Source organism: Schistocerca americana, chromosome 2 (genome assembly GCF_021461395.2).
Source record: "Schistocerca americana isolate TAMUIC-IGC-003095 chromosome 2, iqSchAmer2.1, whole genome shotgun sequence".
Lineage (NCBI taxonomy): Eukaryota > Metazoa > Arthropoda > Insecta > Orthoptera > Acrididae > Schistocerca > Schistocerca americana.
This window is the reverse complement of record NC_060120.1, coordinates 466,454,947-466,480,905: the sequence shown is the minus strand read 5'-3', so window position 1 is coordinate 466,480,905 and position 25,959 is coordinate 466,454,947. Positions and strand designations below refer to the sequence as shown.

The window sequence follows — 25,959 nt, the reverse complement described above, 5'->3', positions numbered from 1 at the left end:
TGATGAGGTTGAAACTGTTCCTAGTCTTGTGTGTGTGTGTATGTGTGTGTGTGTTGGTGGTAGTAGTGGGGGGGGGGGGGGGGGGGGAGCTTCCTTTGTAGGTGCATTAACGTGGTTGTTTTGCACACATGCTACCTGCACTAGAAGAGAGAAGTGGGGACTTATTTGCTTTGCTCCAGCCTTCTTTCTGTTATAGTCTAAAACTGATTAAAATTAAACTAACTATATGTTTTGCTTCATTGTGTCTAACTCTACTCCCATTCTTCTGCCTCTCTATTTATCTACCTTTCTTGTCAAGTGGGGCGGGGGAAGATTGCTTTAACATTGACAATGTAGAGTGAGAAAGCTGGGTTAATTTTAATGTTTGAGAAGTCTGGGAGGATAACTGAATGTGACCTTGTTGTTGAAAGGGTCATCCCAGTGTTTGTCAGGTGAGGTTTGAGGAAGTAATAGGGAATGTGAGGCAGTACAACTTCACCAAAGCTTGAATATAATTTCTCTTACACAGAAATAGTGTGGCTTTGCCATAAAACTGCTTTAACCAACCCTCCTTATGTTTTATATTTGGCTGACACTTGCTACTATTTGTCATCTACTTTTACACTTATTACACCAATTCTATTCTCAGTTTTATTCAGCATTTAACAAACTTTGAACAGTCAGTAATCAGAGACCAGGCAAATTGCCTGGCTGTGTGTTGCATACAGGACTATTACAGTTTTTGTCCAGAATCATTTAGTTTGGTTGAGATTCCAGTAAAATCTATAATTTTAGCAATGTTCCTTTATTGAGAATGTGTCTCATTCTTTTCATATTAGCTTACTGTTAAAGCTAGACCATTCCTATAATTTATCAATACTTGGAGAGAAACCTATTATCTTTTAATGAGGCTTTTTGGAAGTATCTATACCTGCTTTTACACTGATTAACATGTTTGTTTACCACTGTGTTAATTATTTGTGGCTGCTATTGCTCTTTTCTGATTTCATATACATGATGGCCTTTATGTAGCATTATATTCTTCCATTCATTCATCATGTTCTGTAGATTCCATTAGGAGGAGAACCCATAGGGATATGCAACAAGTTCTAACATTACCTTTTCAAATTCAAGAAATATTACTGCTTTTTTTACTGTTCATAAATAAAGTGCTTAAAAAAAATTAAACACCAGAAATTTCTTATTTCATTCTAAGTTGCTGCTTGCATCTCTTTTCATTTATCTTTTTAAAACAAGGAAATGGTAGAATACTTCACTTGTCTCGTGGAGACTCTCCCACTCTCTTACATCTTTATGTTGGATGGAAGCACAGTGTAAGTTCTGCAATGTAAATGGTTTACTGAATAATTTCTGACTCAAATTATGTAACACTTTTTTATTTGGTAGAAACATTTGAAATATCCACTTTCCATGTCTTTCCAGAACTGTAAACTCATATTTTCACAGGAGGCCAATTCCAGTAGGATTGCAACCACATTGTTCAATGACAAAACGATCTGAGATTCATGTTGACTCTTTTGTTAATCATCCTCTCATTAGAGAAATAACCTATCTTCATAAGAGACAATGTCTGAGCTTATTAATTTTTTAAACTTTTGTGGTGCAAGAATCTTACAGTTAGTCAATGAACAGTGACGGGAGCCATCCACAATGCATTGACCTGAACATCCATTGATTAGAGAAGAGTAATGAATTTTTTTTTTTTTTTTTTACATTGGAATATTTAAATTTTCTTACTGAAGCTACTCAGAGAAACTGTAAGAATGAAAAATAATCCCATCACTGTTGGAATGTGCATTCTTGACATGACAAAATATGTGTACACAAACCTTTTGACTTATTCACATCTTATAATGTCACTTAACAGGAGAATTTTTTTTTTCCTTTGTGCAATTTTCTCAAAGAAGTAGGCACATTTCAGGGCCATAGTATACATTAATACAAATCAAGGTCATCATAGAAACTTAATCTCCATACTGTATTAACAATAAATTGTCAGTATTATGCTTAAAAAAAAAACCACCTACTGCCTCCTCAGTTTTATTGTGTAGTTGCTGTTTATCTGCTGTCTGTAGCTTAATATTCACTTACTTGATAAGGAAATATTTCTATATCTTGAGAGATACTAAATCTTGTTTATAGTACATTACTACTTGCCATGTAGGTAACAAAACTCTTCAGTCCCTGAATCTAGACACTCAGATAATTTGTAGGAAGAGTGGTTGATGAGGTAGGTTTTTAATTTTATTTTGAATTGATGTGGATTTCCAATTTCTTGCATGATATTAGATGAGAGTTATCGTATCAACAGAGTACGTAACTGCATTCTGAATCCTGGATAAGGAGGCAGTCTACATGAAAATTATTTTTGTGTCTTCTACTGCAACTGTAAATCACTGTTCACTTGATACTGACTTTTACTATTGGGAACAAAATCCATTAAGAAATGAATATGTTGGGAAGGAAGTGTAAGAATTCCTAGATCCTTAAAAAGTTGTAGATTATTTCCTCTGTGTAGTAGGATAGAACGTACCAAAAATACACGAACACAAATTTAACTGGCTACAAGTTTTATTTGTGACTGCACACTACAGAATCACCTCTGTCTTGCATTGCTCAGCACAAACTGCCTGTCTGAAGCACAGACACTTCACGCCTCTGCTCAGCTGTGTAAGTCAGTGATATTCTTTGCCTCAATGTTACCACAGAACAGGCTGTTCAGAATGGTAACCGGTAGAGTGATCTTGAGTTCACCTGCTGAGGAGGTTCATGAAGAAACTGTCATGACATCCACTGTTTCTGGGAGGCAAAGATACTTACAGAACTAGTAGTGATTGCCTTGGTTGTTGCATCAAAGGCTGCATGCATTGCTTCACCCAGAAGTCAGTGTTGATCAGTTTGACCACAACTGCTTCAAGTTGAAAGTCATGGATGTTGGCCGTGGCCATTTCTGATTAGTAGGTCGAGATCCGGTTGAATGTGAGACATCTGGATTGTTGTCGTCTTGTGATTGTTTGTATCCTCCATGGTGATGAGGTTTCATGCTGGTTTTACTCTGTTAATGAAGACTGTCATATGGTTGCCACTGACATCAATATCGAATGTGTGGCTGCCACTTTTTAACACTTAGAATGGCCCATTGTAGGGAGGCTATAAGGCCGGATTGTAACATAGCAATTATGTTATGTAGTACTTTATAAACATACCCATCCTATTTTGCAATTTTATTTAAAGGCTTCAATAGTCATTTTAGTAATAATACAGAATAATAAAATAGAAGTAATATCTGGCATTCCCCATTAAGTGTTATAGGCCCTCTATTGTTTCTGATCTGTATTAACGACATAGGAGACAGTCTGAGTAGCCGTCTTAGATTGTCTGCAGATGATGCTGTCATTTACCTTCTTGTAAAGTCATCAGATGATCAAAACGACTTGCAAAATGATTTAGATAAGATATATGTATGATGGGAAAAGTATCAATTGACCCTGAATAAAGAAAAGTGTGAAATTATTCACATGAGTACTAAAAGAAGTCAGCTAAATTTCGATTTTGCAGGAAGTCACACAAATCTGAAGGCTGTAAATTCAGATAAATACTTATGGATTGCAATTATAAATAACCTAAATTGGAATGATCACATAGATAATATTGTGGGTAGAGCAAACCAAAGACTGTGATTCATTGGCAGAACACTTAGAAGGTAAAACAGGTCTACTAAAGAGACTGCTTACACCATGCTTGTCCGCCCTATTCTGGAGTATTGCTGTGCAGTGTGGCATCCATATCAGGTGGGACCGACGGATGACATCGAAAAAGTACAAAGAAGGGCAGCTCATTTTGTATTATCGTGAAATAGGGGAGATAGTGGCACAGACATGATAGTGAATTGGAGTGGCAATCATTAAAACAAATGCATTTTTCGTTGCGATGGGATCTTCTCATGAAATTTCAATCACCAGTTTTCTCTTCTGATTGCAAAAACATTCTGTTGCCACCCACCTACATAGGGAGAAATGATCATCACAATAAAATAAGAGAAATCAGGGCTTGCACGTAAAAATTTAAGTGCTCGTTTTTCCTGTGTGCCGTTCGAGAGTGGAACGGTAGAGAGACAGCTCGAAGGTGTTTCATTGAACCCTCTGCCAGGCACTTTATTGTGAATAACAGAGTAATCACATAGATGTAGATGTAGATGAATAATAATAATATAATAATAACATAAGGGCTTTACCCAAATTTAAACCAAAATAATTCACATCACTCATAAGGCTACATGAATTAATAAATTTTTGTTATTAACCAAAGTAAATGTAAATGAGATTATGGAGAAGGCAGTGGGCAGGCATACTCAAACTATCAGTATAGAAGGCTCTGAGTCATCTCGAGAGGGAAGGCACACTGGCACACTCAATTATGTGCTTTACAGTACATTTAAAAGATATTTTTCTTAACCTGAAGGGTTGCCATCGAAGTTGTGGAGGGGGGGGGGGGGCTCCCGCGCCCCCCCCCCCCCCCCCCCCCAGCATCCCACCATTCACAATCCCTCATGCTTTCTGATACCAGAACAGTATTACAATGCTGAAATTGTTCTAGAAGGTACTAGAAACCAATAATTTTCCCACGCAACTGGCACCCCCATCTACACCCAGAATTTCTTTGGGTTTTGTGAAAGACAATTTGACAACAATCTGCTACAGTAATCATTGAAGGCTTCGTGCATTACTCTCTTGATGCATGAACACATTTCATTCAGCATCTCTCTCTCTCTACAGCCCTATGCTTAGTTTTATATCTATCATCCAGTAATTTCTTTTCCTTTCGAAGTTTCTTTACAGTGACTGTATACCTGGAGGTCCCTCCCGTTGTGAATTGTGCCACTTCTTACATATCTCTCCAGTGCATAGTCAACTATTCTCTTAAAGTTGAGCCAGAGTTTCTCTACATGCTCCTGATGTGTGCGGAAAGTTTCAAGTTCCTCATTGAGATGTGACATTTCTGACCATTTTTATCTAGTTTACTGAACATATATATCTTTCTGCTTTTTTTAGTTGTCCTTTGTACTTTGGTAATCATTATTGCTGCAACTGCTTCACATTCACTGATATAAGTTTTGATCTGGGCATCCACAAAGTGGTCAGGTCTATTTGTTGCCATTAGATCCAATACATTTCCATCATGAGTGGGGTTTTGAACAATCTGTTCTAGGTGGTTTTCAGAAAAGGCATTTAATAATGTTTCACAGTATGTCTCATCACATGCAGCACTAACAAAACTGTAATTTTCCCAGTTGATTGTTGGATGTTAAAGTCATCACTGATGATTACAATATGATTGGGAAACTTAAGTACAAGGGAACTGAGGTTTTCTCTAAAGTTTTCGGTTACATCAGGAGATGAGTCTGGTGGGTTATAGAAGGATCCATTTATGTTGAGTGATTCCAGTTGCTTTTCTATTCCTTGGACACTTATTTCGATGTCAGCCATTTTTTCGTTTGTGCAAGGATTTAGAGAAGGAACTGCAGTGCGGTCTTCCTCTGTGAAACAGCTTTGGAAAAAGGTGTTTAGTATTTCAGCTTTACGCATGTCATCCTCTGTTTCAATGCCATCATCATCCCGGAGTGTCTGGATATGCTGTTTCAAGCCACTTACTGATTTAATGTAAGACCAGAACTTCCTAGGATTTTCTGTCAAGTCGGTACATAGAATTTTACTTTCGAATTCACTGAACGCTTCACGCATAGCCCTCCTTATGTCAACTTTGAGATCATTTAGCTTCTGTTTGTCTGAGAGGTTTTGTCTGCATTTACACTTGGAGTGAAGCTCTCTTTGCTTTCGCAGTAGTTTCCTAACTTTGTTGTTGAACCACGGTGGGTTTTTCCCGTCCCTCACAGTTTTACTCAGCACGTACCTGTCTAGAACGCATTTTACGATTGCCTTGAACTTATTCCATAAACACTCAACATTGTTAGTGTCGGAACAGAAATTTTCGTTTTGATCTGTTAGGTAGTCTGAAATCTGCCTTCTATTACTCTTGCTAAACAGATAAACCTTCCTCCCTTTTTTATATTCCTATTAACTTCCATATTCAGGGATGCTGCAACAGCCTTGTGATCACTGATTCCCTGTTCTGCACTTACAGAGTCGAAAAGTTCGGGTCTGTTTGTTATCAGTAGGTCCAAGATGTTATCTCCACGAGTCGGTTCTCTGTTTAATTGCTCGAGGTAATTTTCGGATAGTGCACTCAGTATAATGTCACTCGATGCTCTGTCCCTACCACCCGTCCTAAACATTTGAGTGTCCCAGTCTATATCCGGTAAATTGAAATCTCAACCTAAGACTATAACATGCTGAGAAAATTTATGTGAAATGTATTCCAAATTTTCTCTCAGTTGTTCTGCCACTAATGCTGCTGAGTCGGGAGGTCGGTAAAAGGAGCCAACTATTAACCTAGTTCGGTTGTTGAGTGTAACCTCTACCCATAATAATTCACAGGAACTATCCACTTCTACTTCACTACAGGATAAACTACTACTAACAGTGACAAACACGCCACCACCAGTTGCATGCAATCTATTCTTTCTAAACACCGTCTGTGCCTTTGTAAAAATTTCGGCAGAATTTATCTCTGGCTTCAGCCATCTTTCTGTACCAATAACGATTTCAGCTTCGGTGCTTTCTATCAGCGCTTGAAGTTCCGGTACTTTACCAATGCAGCTTCGACAGTTAACAATTACAATACCAATTGCTGCTTGGCCCCCAGATGTCCTGACTTGGCCCCGCACCCTTTGAGGCTGCTGCCCTTTCTGTACTTGCCCGAGGCCATCTAATCTAAAAAACCGCCCAGTCCACGCCACACAACCCCTGCTACCCATGTAGCCACTTGCTGCGTGTAGTGGACTCCTGACCTATTCAGCGGAACCCGAACCCCCACCACCCTATGGCGCAAGTCGAGGAATCTGCAGCCCACACGGTCGCAGAACCATCTCAGCCTCTGATTCAGACCCTCCATTCGGCTCTGTAGCAAAGGTCCACAGTCAGTCCTGTCGACGATGCTGCAGATGGTGAGCTCTGCTTTCATCCCGCTAGCAAGACTGGCAGTATTCACCAAATCAGATAGCCGCCAGAAGCCAGAGAGGATTTCCTCCGATCCATAGCGACACACATCATTGGTGCTGACATGAGTGACCACCTGCAGAAGGGTGCACCCTGTACCCTTCATGGCATCCGGAAGGACCCTTTCCACATCTGGAGTGACTCCCCACTGTATGCACATGGAGGCACATTGGTTTTCTTCCCCTCTCTTGCTGCCATATCCCTAAGGGGCCCCATTACGCGCCTGACGTTGGAGCTCCCAACTACCAGGAAGCCCACCCTCTGCGACCGCCCGGATCTTGCAGACTGAGGGGCAACCTCTGGAACAGGACAAGCAGCCATTTCTGACCGAAGATCAGTATCAGCCGGAGATAGAGCCTGAAACCGGTTTGTCAGACAAACTGGAGAGGCCTTCCATTCAGCCCTCTGGAATGTCTTTCGCCCCCTGCCACACATCAAAATAAGTGTCCAAGGAATAGAAAAGCAACTGGAATCACTCAACAGAGGAAAGTCCACTGGACCTGATGGGATACCAATTCAATTCTACATAGAGTATGCGAAAGAACTTGACCCCCTTCTAACAGCCGTGTACCGCAAGTCTCTAGAGTAATGGAAGGTTCCAAATGATTGGAAAAGACCACAGGTAGTCCCAGTCTTCAAGAAGGGTCGTCGAGCAGATGCGCAAAATTATAGACCTATATCTCTGACGTCGATCTGTTGTAGAATTTTAGAACATGTTTTTTGCTCGCGTATCATGTCATTTTTGGAAACCCAGAATCTACTATGTAGGAATCAGCATGGATTCCGGAAACAGCGATCGTGTGAGAACCAACTCGCTTTATTTGTTCATGAGACCCAGAAAATATTAGATACAGGCTCCCAGGTAGATGCTATTTTCCTTGACTTCTGGAAGGCGTTCAATACAGTTCCACACTGTCGCCTGATAAACAAAGTAAGAGCCTACGGAATATCAGACCAGCTGTGTGGCTGGATTGAAGAGTTTTTAGCAAACAGAACACAGCATGTTGTTATCAATGGAGAGACGTCTACAGACGTTAAAGTAACCTCTGGCGTGCCACAGGGGAGTGTTATGGGACCATTGCTTTTGACAATATATATGAATGACCTAGTAGATAGTGTCAGAAGTTCCGTGCGGCTTTTCGCGGATGATGCTGTAGTATACAGAGAAGTTGCAGCATTAGAAAATTGTAGCGAAATGGAGGAAGATCTGCAGTGGATAGACACTTGGTGCAGGGAGTGGCAACTGACCCTTAACATAGACAAATGTAATCTATTGCGAATACATAGAAAGAAGGATCCTTTATTGTATGATTGTATGATAGCGGAACAAATACTGGTAGCAGTTACTTCTGTAAAATATCTGGGAGTATGCATGCGGAACGATTTGAAGTGGAATGATCATATAAAATTAATTGTTGGTAAGGCGGGTACCAGGTTGAGATTCATTGGGAGAGTCCTTAGAAAATGTAGTCCATCAACAAAGGAGGTGGCTTACAAAACACTCGTTCGACCTATACTTGAATATTGCTGATCAGTGTGGGATCCATACCAGATCAGGTTGATGGAGGCGATAGAGAAGATCCAAAGAAGAGCGGCGCGTTTCATCACAGGGTTATTTGGTAACCGTGATAGCGTTACAGAGATGTTTAGCAAACTCAAGTGGCAGACTCTGCAAGAGAGGCGCTCTGCATTGCGGTGTAGCTTGCTGTCCAGGTTTCGAGAGGGTGCGTTTCTGGATGAGGTATCGAATATATTGCTTCCCCCTACTTATACCTCCCGAGGAGATCACGAATGTAAAATTAGAGAGATTCGAGCGTGTATGGAGGCTTTCAGACAGTCGTTCTTCCCGCGAACCATATGCGATTGGAACAGAAAACGGAGGTAATGACCGTGGCATGTAAAGTGCCCTCTGCCACACATCATTGGGTGGCTTGCGAAGTATAAATGTAGATGTAGATGTAGATGTAAATTTCATGCCCTTCCTTCATACTGAGTCTTGCCCGAACAATCTCACATGGAGCTTCAGTATCTATCATGGCAGATCTGAGTTTTTTGTCTACTGTAACAAATATGACACCTACATTTCCCATTTGCCAATCCTTTCAATATACACTCAGATATTCTCCAAAAACCTCACTGCTACCAGTTTCAGGTTTAGCCAGATTTCTGTAACTGGTATTATGTGAGCTTTACTGCTTTTCAGGAGTGCTTAAGAATTGGAAATTTGTGAATAATTGCCCCGGCAGTTAATCATTAGGAATACTCTAACCTGTGGGAGGCGTTTCTTTCAATCTTACACTGATACTTATGGGTTTCCTACAGCTACCGTTATGTGGATTGGATCTAAAAAACACTTGTGTGCACTCCGCACACAGTCAGCTACCTGAGTAGCAGCCTTTGATGTGTAGTGCACACCTGACCCATTTAGGGGCACCCTACAGTTCTGAACCTCTATGACACAAGTCCATGAAATTGCAGCGTAGTTTGTTACATAATCTTAAAAGTCTCTTGTTGAGGCCTTCCGCTCGACTCAGGACCAAAGGGCGACGATCAGTTCTGGGGACAATGCTGCAAGTTGTGAACTTCATTGAAACTCCATGCGAAATCTGTTCTTCTCAACATTCTCCTCCAGTCACTGGAATGATCCAAGTATGACCTTGGAGACCAGACAACATGCTTTGTTTGCTGCAGTATGCACCACAAGCTGCAGTTTGTTATATTAGATTGAAATTCAGCTTCTTGAGTTTCCTGTTTATGTTCTTGCATAACATTCTGCATAATTTTGTACACCATAAAATCAAAGATTCAGTTTTAAAGTGGTTTTCTGAAACAATTGTCCTTCATGTGAGATAATGTTTTGATAGCTTCATAACAGCTTAACTTCTTATCATAGCCTAACATAACGTCTGAATGCATTGTAAACACAAGAACAACTGAGGTGAAATTGGTGAGCTGTATATACAAACTATACATTCATGCCAGAACTTTCTAGGGTGACTATTATGACTATTACCATGTGTTATATTGCATGCTATGTCATAATCTGCATTTCTTAATGCGCCTATGAAGCTACTGAGTGAGAAACTGAATCAAAGTCACCACATTTATTAAAAATACAGTAAACACAGTTCTGTTATGAAGGGTATTAACGTAAAACACACAAGTCCACCAATGATACTTAGACAAAAAGTCCTAAACAGAGTAGTTCCTTCATCCCAGAATATAAGCCAATTCAGAGGGCACTGGCTTGCAGTGCATCATATAGGGAGTAGACACTCATAGACAATTGTAGAGCTCTTGATGACACTTGTGTACAACTTTGTTGATAACTTGAAGATTCACTGTCATTGGTCTGTGAAGCTCCCTGATGAGTGGAAGAATATTTTGCACTCTAGTTCATTGTATGTGACTGGCATTGTAAAGTACTGCAACCACTTTGTCACACTATGGCAGAGTTGGTGCCATCCGTGAGCCTGACTGGAACTATGTTGTTGTTATGTTTTTTATGTCTGTCAAGTGGGCAACCTTGTAGACATGTCTATATCACAGAAGGTCATACTACTCCTTGTACTCAGCAAAACTATTTTTTTTTTTACTACAACAACTTTTTAAATAAGGCTTCTATTATGACAAAATAATACACTTTCATTAATGACTATTTTGATGCTACAAAATAAAGGTTGTTATTCTTTAAATGATTTTAAATTTATGGTCAAAAAGTGTAGAGTATATGAATTTGTTTGCTTTATAACTTTAATGAATTTTCTTGTAACAAGAATTTTTTCACAGAAACCAATTACCTTATTTTGATCAGGTAACCACACTTTATTTCTTGAATGATAAATTTCCATTGGCAGTGTTTTAATTAAATACTTATAACTATAAAATTTGCATAATGCACATTTATCAGATAGTATAAAACAAAATTTAGAGTGAAAAGCATTTAAATAACGCTTTGTTTTTGTTTCTGAGAACCATTTCTGTTTTAAATAAATGATGAGATGATAAAACCTTTTGAGAAAACATTATTATTGTGTACTGTGCAAAACACTAACTAAATGAAATGTGAATGTTAATCTCTGCTAATTATAAATGAAATATTTACTTTGCGGCCAAATGTATTGCGTAATACAAAGACAATTATGTATCAGATGGTGATATAATGTGTGGTATCAAATACTTTATAGTTGGGAATTTGCCTACAACCTTACACCTTACAATCTACAATCTTTATTATTTATAAGGCTGATGTCTTTATAGAAGACGCTAAATGCATTTTCTTTAACGTCCTTGATTTTGTCCAAGTTGCAATATTTCGTTGTACTAGCAGCTGTTTTGAACTGAACTGTAATTGTATTTATTCTGCAATTCTGTCTTTCAAATGAATTTAGCCTAAAATGGAAAGAAAGCAGTTTCCCCGCTGTAACATCTACATCTACATCTACATCTATACTCCGCGAGCCACCTTACGGTGTGTGGCGGAGGGTACTTATTGTACCACTATCTGATCCCCCCTTCCCTGTTCCATTCACGAATTGTGCGTGGAAAGAACGACTGCTTGTAAGTCTCCGTATTTGCTCTAATTTCTCGGATCTTTTCGTTGTGATCATTACGCGAGATATATGTGGGCGGTAGTAATATGTTGCCCATCTCTTCCCGGAATGTGCTCTCTCGTAATTTCGATAATAAACCTCTCCGTATTGCGTAACGCCTTTCTTGAAGTGTCCGCCACTGTTCCTAAACATAGTATATGTAAAACCTCTTTGGAATTTAAAATCCAGACTGGTAAGTTACTACTATATAGATCTGTTCCATGTAGACTCAGAAAGAAATGTAATGCAAAGTGGCCCCCAAATTTTTAAAAAAAGTGAGATGCTTTGACTATCAGACTGCTCAACATTTCTAATAGTTCTGCACAAAACATGTGTTTGTTTGTAAACTTTTATTTATAGATATTTTGACCATTTGATGGAACAAAGTCCACAATTTAATAAGACAATTTCATGCTTGCATTTGGGCTATAGGTAGTCATTTAGATTGTTTCTGCCACTGCAGAAAAAGAGGCAAAATGGGACAAATATTCAAATACATATTTTAATTTTTTTGTATTTACTTATTACTGGTGATGTAAGTCCCACAGACAAAACTCATGCCCTCAGCCAGAGGGGGGCAGAGGGGGAGGGGTGTTTCACTGAATACATTTAACACCTCAAATCATATATTTCTGTCAATTACTCATTTTTGTATGTTATTTTGTATAATGTTTTGGTCTCAGCTTTTTATAATTTGTCATTGCAGGAAAAAAGGCCTCCAATTACCAGGCAAAGGGACCTTTCAAGAGTTACGTGATGCACTAGTGATAAAAGATCCAGTTGATCTGAAATATTTCTTACATCCCTTCCTCATATTTACTCCATATGTTGCGTAAGTATTTGCAAAGAAATATTTTGTATGTATGTACAGAAATTCTTGTTTGCTTTACTTTTGTGTACTCCATGGTTCAAAAAATTATTGAAAATTTTAAATGCTGTCTGACTAACAGACCATTACTTACAGTAACAAAGAAATGATAACTCTGGCTGAACATTATTTCATCCAACATTTTGTACATATATGAAACTACAAATTGTGGATTCTGTGGAATTTGGCAAGAACTAACACAATGATCCATGGTAATAGTACATCAATCCCTACAAAGTTACAATCTTGTTCTGAATTGTCACATACTTCCTACACAGACCATAGTGTCACAAAGCTGCATTCTGTCTTCTTTACTCTTTTACAAATAATAGGTAGCTTTCTTCTACTTAGAGTTCACTATCATTGACAGTTTTGTTGATCTTGGAGATCAACATCAAAATTTTGAGAGCAGCATCTCTTGTGTTGAGAATCAGGAAAAGGATTTGGAGAAGTAAACTGTTAAAAAAAACCTCAAGCTTTAAAAATGTTTGAAAATGAAATGACTGTATGACATTGTTGGCTGAAAGACCCCATTTGGGTTTGTCTGGCATCCTTGTGGAAGTCTGTTTATTTGTTCTGCTTTGGCGACTTGCACATCTTTATAATGAAGATGAGTTGAAATGAGTAGGATAACACAAACACTCATTTCCCGAGTGAAGACATGGGAAGAAAATCTCCAACCCACCATCTAGAGGCACTGATGATAAGAGGACAGTAAATGTGTAATCAGCATGCTTCTACAAGCAGCAAAGTTGGTCAATTTTGTGAGGTAAGAGCACAGGTGGATGAGATTTCTAATTTGCTGCCTTGTGGAGGTACAAATTCCCAAACAGTTGGCTGACTCTATTCATTATTTGTATGTTTTGTTTGTTACACATATTTTTCAATTTGTTTTGCTTCTTGTTTGTTTCTGTACTAGTATTTTGTATTCATGTTTCAGGTATATGATATCACCCACTGACACTGTGATGGTTTCATCAAACCAGTCTTTCTTCACTAGATTCTGGCCTAAATGAGCCACACTCAATATATATTCATATTTTGTGCTTAAAATGATCTTCAGTCAGGCAGCTAAAATGATACAGTACCAGGAATTAAAGCATATAATTCTCTTCTTTGCAAGGTTTTCATCAGGTCAAAAATTTTCTTTTAAATTTAATGGGTAGTTGTAGAAAACACGATTTCTTGAACACAAAGTTACTGATTTGTTTGGTCACTTTTGATATAATACTTCATACACCATGACTAAAAGAAGGGGGTCAGTTGATAAGACTTCCTTTTTCTAAACTTGAGGACAATAAAAAATTAAATTATGAATTCCTATACAAATAACATTAATAATTCAACTTTTGTATTACATCAATAACATGATGTTCTAAACTTCCAGCAGTCCATTATAGGAGATTGGTCCCAGAGTTCACTAACACTAAGTGAATATTATTAAGTCAGAGCTGTGTATTCACACAATGATGTTTATTATGTGAACATAGTTCACAGTCAAAGTTCTCTATAACCACAGCCTTTGCCCATGTTTCTTCATTGTTGCCAATTTACTTTTGGAACACATTAAAAAAAAATACAGAAGTTGTTGGTCTCATCGGCCTACCTCAGCACCAACTCTCACTGAACTGGTCCTCTGTCACCTCTCAAAAATCAGTATACAAGGTGATCTGACAAATCGCAGGGACAGAACCCTGACTGGAAATGTAGGAAAAAAGGTCCTATGAATGCATCATTGTCATTGTAGACGGCACTGATAAATGACAGTTCCTCTGACCACATACCATGTGTTCCTTGTCTCTCACAGACTGTGTAATTGATGCCGCATACTGTAAGCAGTCGAAGGGTCCAATATTCATTTTGGAAGAAAGCCGAGAGGATGTTTGTGTGTGTGTTCAAGCAGAAGGAAATGGTCAAGAGGCATAATGGTTGTATGAAAACAAGTACTCTCACAGACCTCAACCACATCACACAATATTTCAAGCCCTTTCTGGGTGTTTGTGTGATCATATATCCTTTCAGACAAATATGCAGGGAAGTGGCAGACTGTGCATACTCCAGATTTGAAGGACCAGGTTCTACTGCATACTGAGACGAAGCCTGGTACAAGCTCCAGCCAAGTGGCCCACCAGTATGGTGTGAGCCAAAGTATGATTATGTGTATTCTGCATGACAACTGCTACTATCCCTATCACCTGCAATGAGTGCAAGGATTATCAGCAGTGAATTTCGCTCTATGGGAAGGATTTTGTTGCTGGTTTTTGCACCTGACCATAACAATTATGGGATTTCTGTCATGAGTCCTCATTATTGACAAAACAACTGTTACCAGAACTGGTATCATCAGTTTGCATAATCATCATCTGTGGGCTACAGACAATCCTTGGGGAATTGTTCAGGTGTCTCATCAGCTTCAGTTCAGCATCAATGTGTGGGCAGGGATCCTTGGCGACCACATACTTGGACCAGTTATTATTCCACAATGCCTCAACAGAGAAACATTCCTCGACTTCCTGTGGAATACTCTGCCTGGGCTGCTTGAGGGTGTGCCTTTGATAATATGATAGGTTATGTGTTTTCTGCATGAGGGAGCACTACCCCACTTGTGCATCACAGATCATCGGCACCTCAACATTTTCCCTGGATGTTGGATAGGATGTGAAGGCCATGTAGCATGGCCTGCTAGATCACCAGACTTAAGCCCCTGTATATTTACCTTTGCCCTCTAGTATGGCCTGCCAGATCACCAGACTTGAACCCCCTGTATTTTTACCTGTGGGGACCTGTGAAAAGTATTGTGCATGCTGAACCAGTTCCTGATGTGCAGACCCTACAGCAGCCTGTTCATGATGCCTTTGACGCTATTTGGAGAGAGGCCAGAATGTGCGAAAGAATGGGGCAATCAATTATACAGTGTGTGAACGCATGCATTGCTTTCCATGGAGGCCACTTTGAATGTCTGTTGTGACGTGGATATGATGCAGCTCTATGCTGTGTTGCAGGATGATACGTCGTCATTGCACGCACAACGTCCATTTCTGGACACATGGTCATGGGACCTTTTTTTCCTTCATTTCCAGTCAGGAATCTGTCCCTGCAGTTTGTCAGTTTTATTAATGTTCACCCCGCATAAACATGCCTCTTCACACCACTTCAAGGATGTGAGGTCATTAAGGGATGTGAGACCACAAAAACAAAGCATAAATATGTACAGGGTTATTACAAATGATTGAAGCGATTTCACAGCTCTACAATACCTTTATTATTTGAGATATTTTCACAATGCTTTGCACACACATACAAAAACTCAAAAAGTTTTTTCAGGCATTCACAAATGTTCGATATGTGCCCCTTTAGTGATTCGGCAGACATCAAGCTGATAATCAAGTTCCTCCCACACTCGGCGCAGAATGTCCCCATCAATGAGTTCGAAAGCATCGTTGATGCGAGCTCGCAGTTCTGGCACGTTTCTTGGTAGAGGACGTTTAAGCACTGAATCTTTCACATAACCCCACAGAAAGAAATCGCATGGGGTTAAGTTGGGAGAGCGTGGAGGCCATGATATGAATTGCTGATCATGATCTCCACCATGACCGATCCATTGGTTTTCCAATCTCCTGTTTAAGAAATGCTGAACATTATGATGGAAGTGCGGTGGAGCACCATCCTGTTGAAAGATGAAGTCAACGCTGTCGGTCTCCAGTTGTGGCATGAGCCAATTTTCCAGCATGTCCAGATACATGTGTCCTGTAACATTTTTTTCGCAGAAGAAAAAGGGGCCGTAAACTTTAAACCGTGAGACTGCACAAAACACGTTAACTTTTGGTGAATTGCGAATTTGCTGCACGAATGCGTGAGGATCCTCTACCGCCCAGATTCGCACATTGTGTCTGTTCACTTCACCATTAAGAAAAAATGTTGCTTCATCACTGAAAACAAGTTTCGCACTGAACGCATCCTCTTCCATGAGCTGTTGCAACCGCGCCGAAAATTCAAAGCGTTTGACTTTGTCATCGGGTGTCAGGGCTTGTAGCAATTGTAAATGGTAAGGCTTCTGCTTTAGCCTTTTCCGTAAGATTTTCCAAACCGTCGGCTGTGGTACATTTAGCTCCCTGCTTGCTTTATTCATCAACTTCCGTGGGCTACGCGTGAAACTTGCCCGCACGCATTCAACTGTTTCTTCACTCACTGCAGGCCGACCCGTTGATTTCCCCTTACAGAGGCATCCAGAAGCTTTAAACTGTGCATACCATCGCCGAATGGAGTTAGCAGTTGGTGGATCTTTGTTGAACTTCGTCCTGAAGTGTCGTTGCACTGTTATGACTGACTGATGTGAGTGCATTTCAAGCACGACATACGCTTTCTCGGCTCCTGTCGCCATTTTGTCTCACTGCGCTCTCGAGCACTCTGGCGGCAGAAACCTGCAGTGCGGCTTGAGCCAAACAAAACTTTATGAGTTTTTCTACGTATCTGTAGTGTGTCGTGACCATATGTCAATGAATGGAGCTACAGTGAATTTATGAAATCGCTTCAATCATTTGTAATAGCCCTGTACTTCATAGTAGAAGTAAACTTCCAGATGGCTAGTATAAATTTAGTTTTAAGATAAAAATTTTTATCATTTTTATATTAATCATAATATCTATTACTATGGTAGCAACCATATTTGAGTCAACTGTTCCTTCCACAACTTGTTCTGTCATCTTAGCAAAATAAAATAAATTTAATTTTTATTAAATGTAAGATGACTACAAAATTACTTGTAAAATGTCTCATCTTAAAGGAATTTTTGTGCTGTTTCCAAAACTGGTCTTAGATTTTGTTAGTCTGTAATATTACCAAAGTGATGGAGAAATTCATATTATGATTAGTTTTTTATTAATATTAATTCACCTGATGCATTTAGATTACAATTGTATGTGTGAAATGCAATCTTTTGTCCTCTAGTATTGGTTTAATGAAATTTACTTATGAAAAAAGTCATTTAATGTAATTTCAGTATTGCATCACAACTTCTTCTGTTAATACATGACAAATTTTGGAATTAGCCAAGGGAGTGGGTCCCTCATGAAACAAAAAGAAAAAAAAGAAAAAAAAAATGTTCAAATGAGTGTGAAATCTTATGGGACTTAACTGCTAAGGTCATCAGTCCCTAAGCTTACACACTACTTAACCTAAATTATCCTAAGGACAAACACACACACCCATGCCCGAGGGAGGACTCAAACCTCCGCCGGGACCAGCCGCACAGTCCATGACTGCAGCACCTTAGACCGCCCGGCTAATCCCATGTGGCCCTCACGAAACCTATTATTCTATTATGTTCTGTAGATGTTATATGTCCTCCATTCAAGGTAGCAAAATATGACATGGTGGGTTTAACTGGTTTCCACATTCAAAATGTGGATTTCTTACATGTATCCTAAAATACAGTTTCATATGGATAAGAGCTCTGCCTGCTGGGCTCCTTCTTTAATGCTCTTTTGTAAGTATTGGAGATACATATTACACTATTCTATGGCACATATTCAGGGCGATTATAATTAAAGTTAACATTTCAAACCACTGTAAAAATAACACCACTGGGCAGATTGATGTCAAATTGCAACAGAACATTATCGGAGAAGGGGGAAAATGTGTGGCAGAAGAAAAAAATAGTGTGAAAATTGATCAATAGAGGACACTGTATGTGTCAGAACACGTAAATGAAATTATATGTCATGTGGATGACCCATTGAAATTGGCATAAACACGCCGGGTACACAGCTTTTCCTCCTTTCGTGTCTGAGACGTTCGCCATGACTGTCTCAATGCAGGATCATGCTCTTCTTTGGAAAGCTGTATTACAAGAATGACGATTGTGCACACATTGCTCTGCAGAAGTTCCAGACTCTGAAGGGTTTGGAAAAAGATGTTGGTCTGATGACTGCCATAAGTCTAGAGAAAATGATTCGGAAATTAGAAAAGACGTGTTCTTTTGGTGTGCAACCTGGTAGTGGGAAAAATGAATTGATATGACATCAGTGGAAGCAGTGGCCACTGTAATGCAGAAGGAGACAAGTGGTGGTGTGCAAACATATAGCGCATGGAGAATTGCCCGAACATTGGACATACCTGTCAGCATGGTGCGTAAAAACCTACGAAACATCCTTCTTTGCTATCCATTCAAAATTACCTATGTGCGCAAGTTTCTTCCTGTAGACCTGCCAGCAAGAGAGACCTTTGCTTTAGAATTTCTTGCTCACATGGAAGTGGACAATGATTGGGCATGGAAGATTTTGTGGACAGATGAAGCCTACTTCCATCTGACAGGATACATCAATACATAGAATTGTCAAATATGGGCAACAGAAAATCAACACACAAATCAACCAGTACCACTTCATATTGAAAAGGTCACTGTGTGGTGCTGGTTTACAGCACCATTTATCACAGTTGCTTTCGGTCCTGTTACCTGTACCATCACTGGTAAGTGCTATGGGTATCTTTTGCGCAACCACATCATTGCAGCTCTCCAACAGCGTAGATGCGTGGATGGGATCATTTTTATGCAAGGTGGCGCACCTCCACACATTGCATATCCAGTTAACAGCTATTGAAGCTCAATTTTGGAAATGCTAGAATTATAAGCCGCCATTTCCCTACAGCCTGGGCATCCCAATCACCTGATCTTAACCCGTGTGACTTCTAGCTGTGGAGCTATCTGAAAGATGTTGTGTTCATTGTTCTGATTGAAAACTTAGCTGCACTGAAAGCATGCATTTCGCAACACATTCTAAACATGACCCTGGATACACTTTGATCAGTTGTGGAACATGCTGTTTCTTGATTTCAACTTGTTGCAGAAAATGGTAGACAGCATATTGAACATGTTTTGCGCCAGTCACACAGAAATTAATAATCCAATTTGATTTTGATTGCTGCTTTTTATGCAGTTTTTGGCACGTCAGGACAATTAAAAACTGATGTGAGTGATGCTTTTTATGCTGTTTTTGGCCTCAGTACAATTAAAAACTGATTTTTCCCATCGGATGTGATATGACCCTTCTGTGGTGGATGGGCTTATGTAACTAACAGTCTCACACCTGTACACCCATGTTTGTTTAATGTCAAACGCACACCTTGTTGTATGATTCATTTATCATTTGTAGTTGACCACTATTAAATTATGGTACTTACAGTGCCATCTATTGCTACATTTTATAACTATTTATTTTTCTTCTGCCATATGTTTTCCCCCTTCTCCGATAATATTCCGTTACATTTTGACATAATCCTGACCAGTGGTGTTATTTCTATAGTGGTTTGAAAGTTTAACTTTAATTATAATCACCCTGTATATCAAAATATGTCGCAGCAGCAAGACTCGCACAGATGCCCAGAGGTGCCTCACATAGAGAGCATCCCAGGGTGCCCCTGAGAGCTACAACACCAAGAAGAATCACTTCTCGGCTTTTGGCAAGATCAATGTGTAGACTGTTTTGTTTTTAAAAGAAAAAGGATCTACGGGAATAAGGAAAGGGTAGCTAGTTTATTTCAGTTTCTATAATAATATGTCACAGCACCAATAACTTTAATCTTGCTACAGTTAAGAGCTCCTGTAAGCCATATGGACACAGAGTCTGACTCATTTATTTTATGACGATTCCTCATCCTGAGAACCAATGGCATTGTATGCATATAACAAGATGTATCTCTAACTCAGTCATGGACTTCATATATCTGAAATGTCCATAAGCAATAATTTCTCATCAGATAAGTCTCCAGCCCTGCTACAGTGTCTTCTTGAGGACCATGTACTACAGCCACAGTAACCCAACCATTACCATGTCCATTAGTGTCTGCATTCATAAGTGTGATGAAATTCAATACGTATCCGCAAAAGACTGAAGGGCCATGCAAAATCACTTGGGCACCTACTCCATCTTTGCACTAATTGCAATATTATCAATAGCTGTATATACTGTAAGGTGGGAATGCCTTCTCCTCCTATAATTACACAACATCACTAGTCTGTGTCAATGCTGCTGCAAGTGCGACTGCTCGACGGCTGACGCCGTCTTAAGAAAACTGCTGCATTATTATAGGAGGAGAAGACTTCACGCCTTACAGTATATAAAGCTACTGATAATATTGCTATTAGTATGAAGACTGGAGTAGGTGCCCAAGTGATTTTGCATGGCCCTAGGCAATGTTGTGCCATTATTTCAAATATGTCTCATGAATAAAAAATAGAATTTATACAGTATCAATTCAAGTTAAGGTCAAAGGGTGTGTTGCTAGTTCTCACAATTATCTCTGCTTCACTAACCTGCAACTGATCACAAAATTATGTCACAAGCCACATCCTGAACCACCAACAAAAACATGAATCTGATAACGAAGGGAAGAATGGTAGATAAAAATTGTAGAAGGATACTGATTCAGTAAGCAGCTCCACGTGGATGTAGGTTGCAGTAGTTATTCGGAAAGTAAGAGACTTGGTAGATTAATGTGGAGAACTGCATCAAATGAATCTTTTGATCGAAGACCACAACAAGAAGTAGAAGTAGTAGTAGAAGAAGAAGATATACAAATGTTTCATGTGAATATTAATTTGTTTTCAGCTGAATTCACATGAGAATATATAACAGTAAAAAAATAGTCAAATAAAAAGTAATTATTTTTCAAAATATTACATTAAAGCAAGTGTCTTAATCATGATGAATTGCACAAAATGATCCATGAGAGGGGTTCACTAACTTAGCATATTTATTTGAAAATAAAGAATAATACAGCATGTAGTTTCAAAGGGAAAAAAAAACCACTCAGTCATTGTGTTCTGCAGATCCCATCAAGAAGCAGAGCCTTCAAGGATGTGGCGAGTCAAGTTATACATTAACAAAAGATGAGGAGATCATAAAAACATAATCTGTGTATATATTAACAGCAAACTATCACTATACTCATTAATGCTATACATGCTTATGACAGCTAATTTAATTGAGTACATTAGACAGAAAGTTTTCACTATAAAAAAAGCTGCTCCCTCCTTAGTTAAGCACGTTACTACAGCATGTAATGCAGCTTTACAATGGGCAATACAATTTCCCATGTAGCTCAGAGAACTTTACAATTTCTGAATCTAGATATTCAGAGAAACTGAAGAAGAAGGAGTGGCTAATGAGACGTGTCTCTCTTCCTTTTTATCTTTTAAATTGGTAGAATATCCCAATATCTTGCTTTATGTTAGATAAGAGCTTGTTGAATATTTTACAATCCAAGCATGAATACCATCCTGAACTCTAGACAATGGTGCAAAGTCTACATGAAAATTATTTTTGTGTCTTGATTGTTGGCTGTGTGGATCAAAATTTAGCTAAAACTGATCTTTCTCATCAGCTGTGACAATTATTAAGGGGTAAATGTATTGGGAAGTGAGTGTAAGAATTCCAAGATACTTAAAAAGGCAAAATGGTGGTTATCTTACAGCTCACTTCTGCTGAATAACCACTTTATTGTGAATTGTGTTTTATTCATCTCATGACGTATATTTGCAGTCCATTTAGTTTGCTTACAGGAGACATGTCAAAAATTTATAATACAGTTACAATGATCTGCACATTAATAAATAATAGCACTACAGTAAATGATAACACTATAAGGAAATGTCTTGAAATATGTAACACATTGCATCCAGCTCAAATTTCCAGTTTGTCCTGCATGAATTCATCCACTGAATAATAACACTTCAGTGTCAGTGCCTCATATAGCTTTCTTTTAAGTGAACCTAAATTCATCCGCGTCAACTTTTTCCCTTTTAATTTATCACAAATTTTCACTCCCATGTATTGTGGTCCCTGGGCATACAATCTGAGGTGGTGGGTGGGAAGCATAAAATTTTCTCTGTTTCTGGTATTGTGTGAATGGACAAAATGGTTTCACTCAAATAATTCATGTCTGGTGTACAAAAATATAATAATCTCATATACGTATAAGAATGCAGAGTTAATATTTTAAGTTTTCTGAATAATGGTCAACATGGTTCTTTGTGATTTGCACTGCACATATTTCGAATGATTTTTTGGTGTATTTTTGATATGTAGAGTAGCAGATAGGCACAACAAAAAGAGTGTCATGCAAGTTAGCTCTTGGCCAAAAAGGCCCTTTCTGACTTAGACAAAACACACACACACACACACACACACACACACAAACACACACACACACACACACACACACACACACACACACATACAGGCAAACACAACTCTCATGCAAATGACCACTGTTTCCGGTTGTCAAGGCCAGACCAGGTCTTGCATTTGTGTGTGTGTGTGTGTGTGTGTGTGTGTGTGTGTGTGTGTGTGTGTGTGTGTGTGCATGCTTTCTCTAATTCAGAAGAAGGCCTTTTCGGCTGAAAGCTGGCTTGTTTGACAACCTTCTTGTTGTGCCTATCTTTAGATGTGTTGCCCAAGAATGGAATTCCACAGGACAATAGGGACTGAAAATATGAAAAATAAGGCAGTTCTGTTGTCTTTGGTCCAATACAATGATAGATATCTCTCTCTCAATAGAACATCCACATTTGTTATGAACATTATTCATGACTGATATCATCTGCTACAGTTGTAAAGACAATTATTTTCCAAAAAAGGTGCTTTCCTTTTATTGGAAAATAATTTCTTTTACAACTCTAGCAAATGTTATCGATCATGAAGAGTGAGATGTACGTCTAAGGGGATAATATGCTGAACAGAGCTTCTGATTAGCTCATTTAAGTGTTGACTCCAGACTCCATTTTGCCTTGGAGTTCCTCTGTGTGTGTGTGTGTGTGTGTGTGTGTGTGTGTGTGTGTGTGTGTGTGTGTGTATCTGAGTGAGAGAGAGGATATTGCAGTCTGTAGCTGTGTCAAACTAGTTTTGTATGTATGTGAGCCACATATGTAATTACTGTAACAAATTTACTGTGCGTACTTATGTAAACTGTGTTATCTTTGCAATTTGCAAGTTTTCATTACATAGCATCATGACATCAAATACAGAGTGTTTCAAAATGAATATACAGGGTTTTAAGGCTTTGTAGCACATATCACATTCTCCTTGCAACTATAAATACTACACCAAATGAAAGAGAAACAAGCAGATTTTCTTACACTTATTCAGTGTGAACACTGATCACACATCGAGTTGATCAGTGTGTCAGGATTAACTGTTGCAATAACACTGTTTCTAAGGCCAGATAGATCAGCTGGTATCAGAGGCACATACACATGATCACGTCAGATCATGTGTGAATGTGGAGATCATGCATAAATTGCTGTATCAACCAGCCCCTTGTGCCCAATCCACCGGTCGGATACAATGTTGTTTAACCAGTCGCGTGCTAAGTTACGACAGTGAGACAGTGCACCATCTTGCTCCCAAATAAAGATGTGTTGTTCAGCTTCTTCCCATTGAGGAATGGGCCATAGCTGTCGCACATCAAGATAAGAAACATCATTTACAGTTGATTCACCATATAAGAAAGTTCAATAAACTTTCCACGGGGATATTTCTTGGGGCTAAACGTGAAAGACCCGCACTTGTTCAGCACATTTTTCAGTCACTCTTTGTCATTCCATGCTCTTCCCATTGTGCACAGCTATACAAACAAAACTGTTTGAGTTGTTCTTTTATTTGGTGTATTATTTATAATTGTAAGGTGAATGTAATACGTGCTACAAAGCCTTAAAAACTGTATATTCATTTTGAAACACTCTGTATTTGATGACATGGTGCTATGTAATGAACGTAATAAATTCTACAATGCCTTAAAACCTGTGTGTTCATTTTGAAACACCCTGTATAACATCATATATGTTCAATATAATAGAGGGAAACATTCCATGTGGGAAAAATATATCTAAAAACAAAGATGATGTGACTTACCAAACGAAAGTGCTGGCAGGTCGATAGACACACAAACAAACACAAACACACACACAAAATTCAAGCTTTCACAACCAACAGTTGCTTCATCAGGAAAGAGGGAAGGAGGGGGAAAGACGAAAGGATGTGGGTTTTAAGGGAGAGGGTAGGGAGTCATTCCAATCCCGGGAGTGGAAAGACTTACCTTAGGGGGAAAAAAGGACGGGTATACACTCGCACACACACATATATCCATCTGTGTCTGTGTCTGTATATGTGTGGATGGATATGTGTGTGTGTGCGAGTGTATACCCGTCCTTTCTTCCCCCTAAGGTAAGTCTTTCCACTCCCGGGATTGGAATGACTCCTTACCCTCTCCCTTAAAACCCACATCCTTTCGTCTTTCCCTCTCCTTCCCTCTTTCCTGATGAAGCAACCATTGGTTGCGAAAGCTTGAATTTTGTGTGTGTGTTTGTGTTTGTTTGTGTGTCCATCATACTTGTTCAGTATCATAAAGCATTTTTGTATATCACCATGTGCACACCTTGCGCAAAAAATTATTCAGAGGACCAGTAAATAGATGAAAGAAAGCTATAATTTTGCCAAGCACATAATGGAACATAGGTTGCAGCAGAAAGTATTCAGGGTGTCCCAGGAGGAGTGGTCAATATTCAGGGATACAACAGGAATGATCATTCGAAGCAAAGAAGTCCAGTAAACATGTGCTCTTAAATGCATACCTTTAGAGCACTTCTTCATCTTTGGTACTGTGAAACATGTCTCTTCTACTAAATTAGTGCTCATAACTTTTAAGGTATACATTTCAGAGCTCATGTTTATTAGAGTTTTTTGCTTTGAATGATTGTTTCGTCATATCTGTGAATATTGACCATTCCTGCCGGGACACTCTGTGTTATGAAAATATGAACAGTAAGGAAAGTTCTGGCAAAATCCTGGTCCATTATTATGCCACTCCCTCCGCAAACACATTGTCCCGTGGATCAGATCACTATGGAAGAATCAGGTGCAAGACATTCATCTACCCAGCACATCCTGCTATTGTCTTTGTCACAGACTTACGCTATCCGATCAGAGCAGGGCCACCTGTGAAAGCTGCCATGTCATATTCCAGATATGCTGCAATTTCTGCACAGCATGTTATGTAAGTTTGATCACCAACAAGCTGCCCACCACAATCAGTGGCAAACCTCAATGTGTGATCAAGAACAGTATTGACCATCCAGTGACACACTACTGAGAACAAGCTCAATTTCTGTGGCTGCTTTACACTCCCTCTATTCACCCCATCCAGTCATTGCACTGTAGAGCGTGTGTGTGTGTGTGTGTGTGTGTGTGTGTGTGTGTGTGTGTGTGTGTGATCAATAACCCAATAACCGAATGCTTCTGCTATTTGGTGAGTGGTCTCCATTACTCAAAATTATTCACAAAATGTGAGCAATGAAACAAATGCATCACAGCAGAAACACTTCAATGCT

General features: G+C 39.1%; 1 protein-coding gene across 1 annotated transcript in view; it reads left to right on the top strand.

The window, feature by feature from the left end:
• The window catches only part of LOC124595245 (adenosine deaminase-like), a 162,884-nt gene that overhangs the window by 114,749 nt on the left and 22,176 nt on the right, over positions 1-25,959 (top strand). Inside the window, exon 3 of the mRNA XM_047133906.1 lies at positions 12,414-12,539. Coding sequence (XP_046989862.1) covers positions 12,414-12,539 — 126 coding nt within the window. The remainder of the gene's footprint in view (positions 1-12,413; positions 12,540-25,959) is intronic.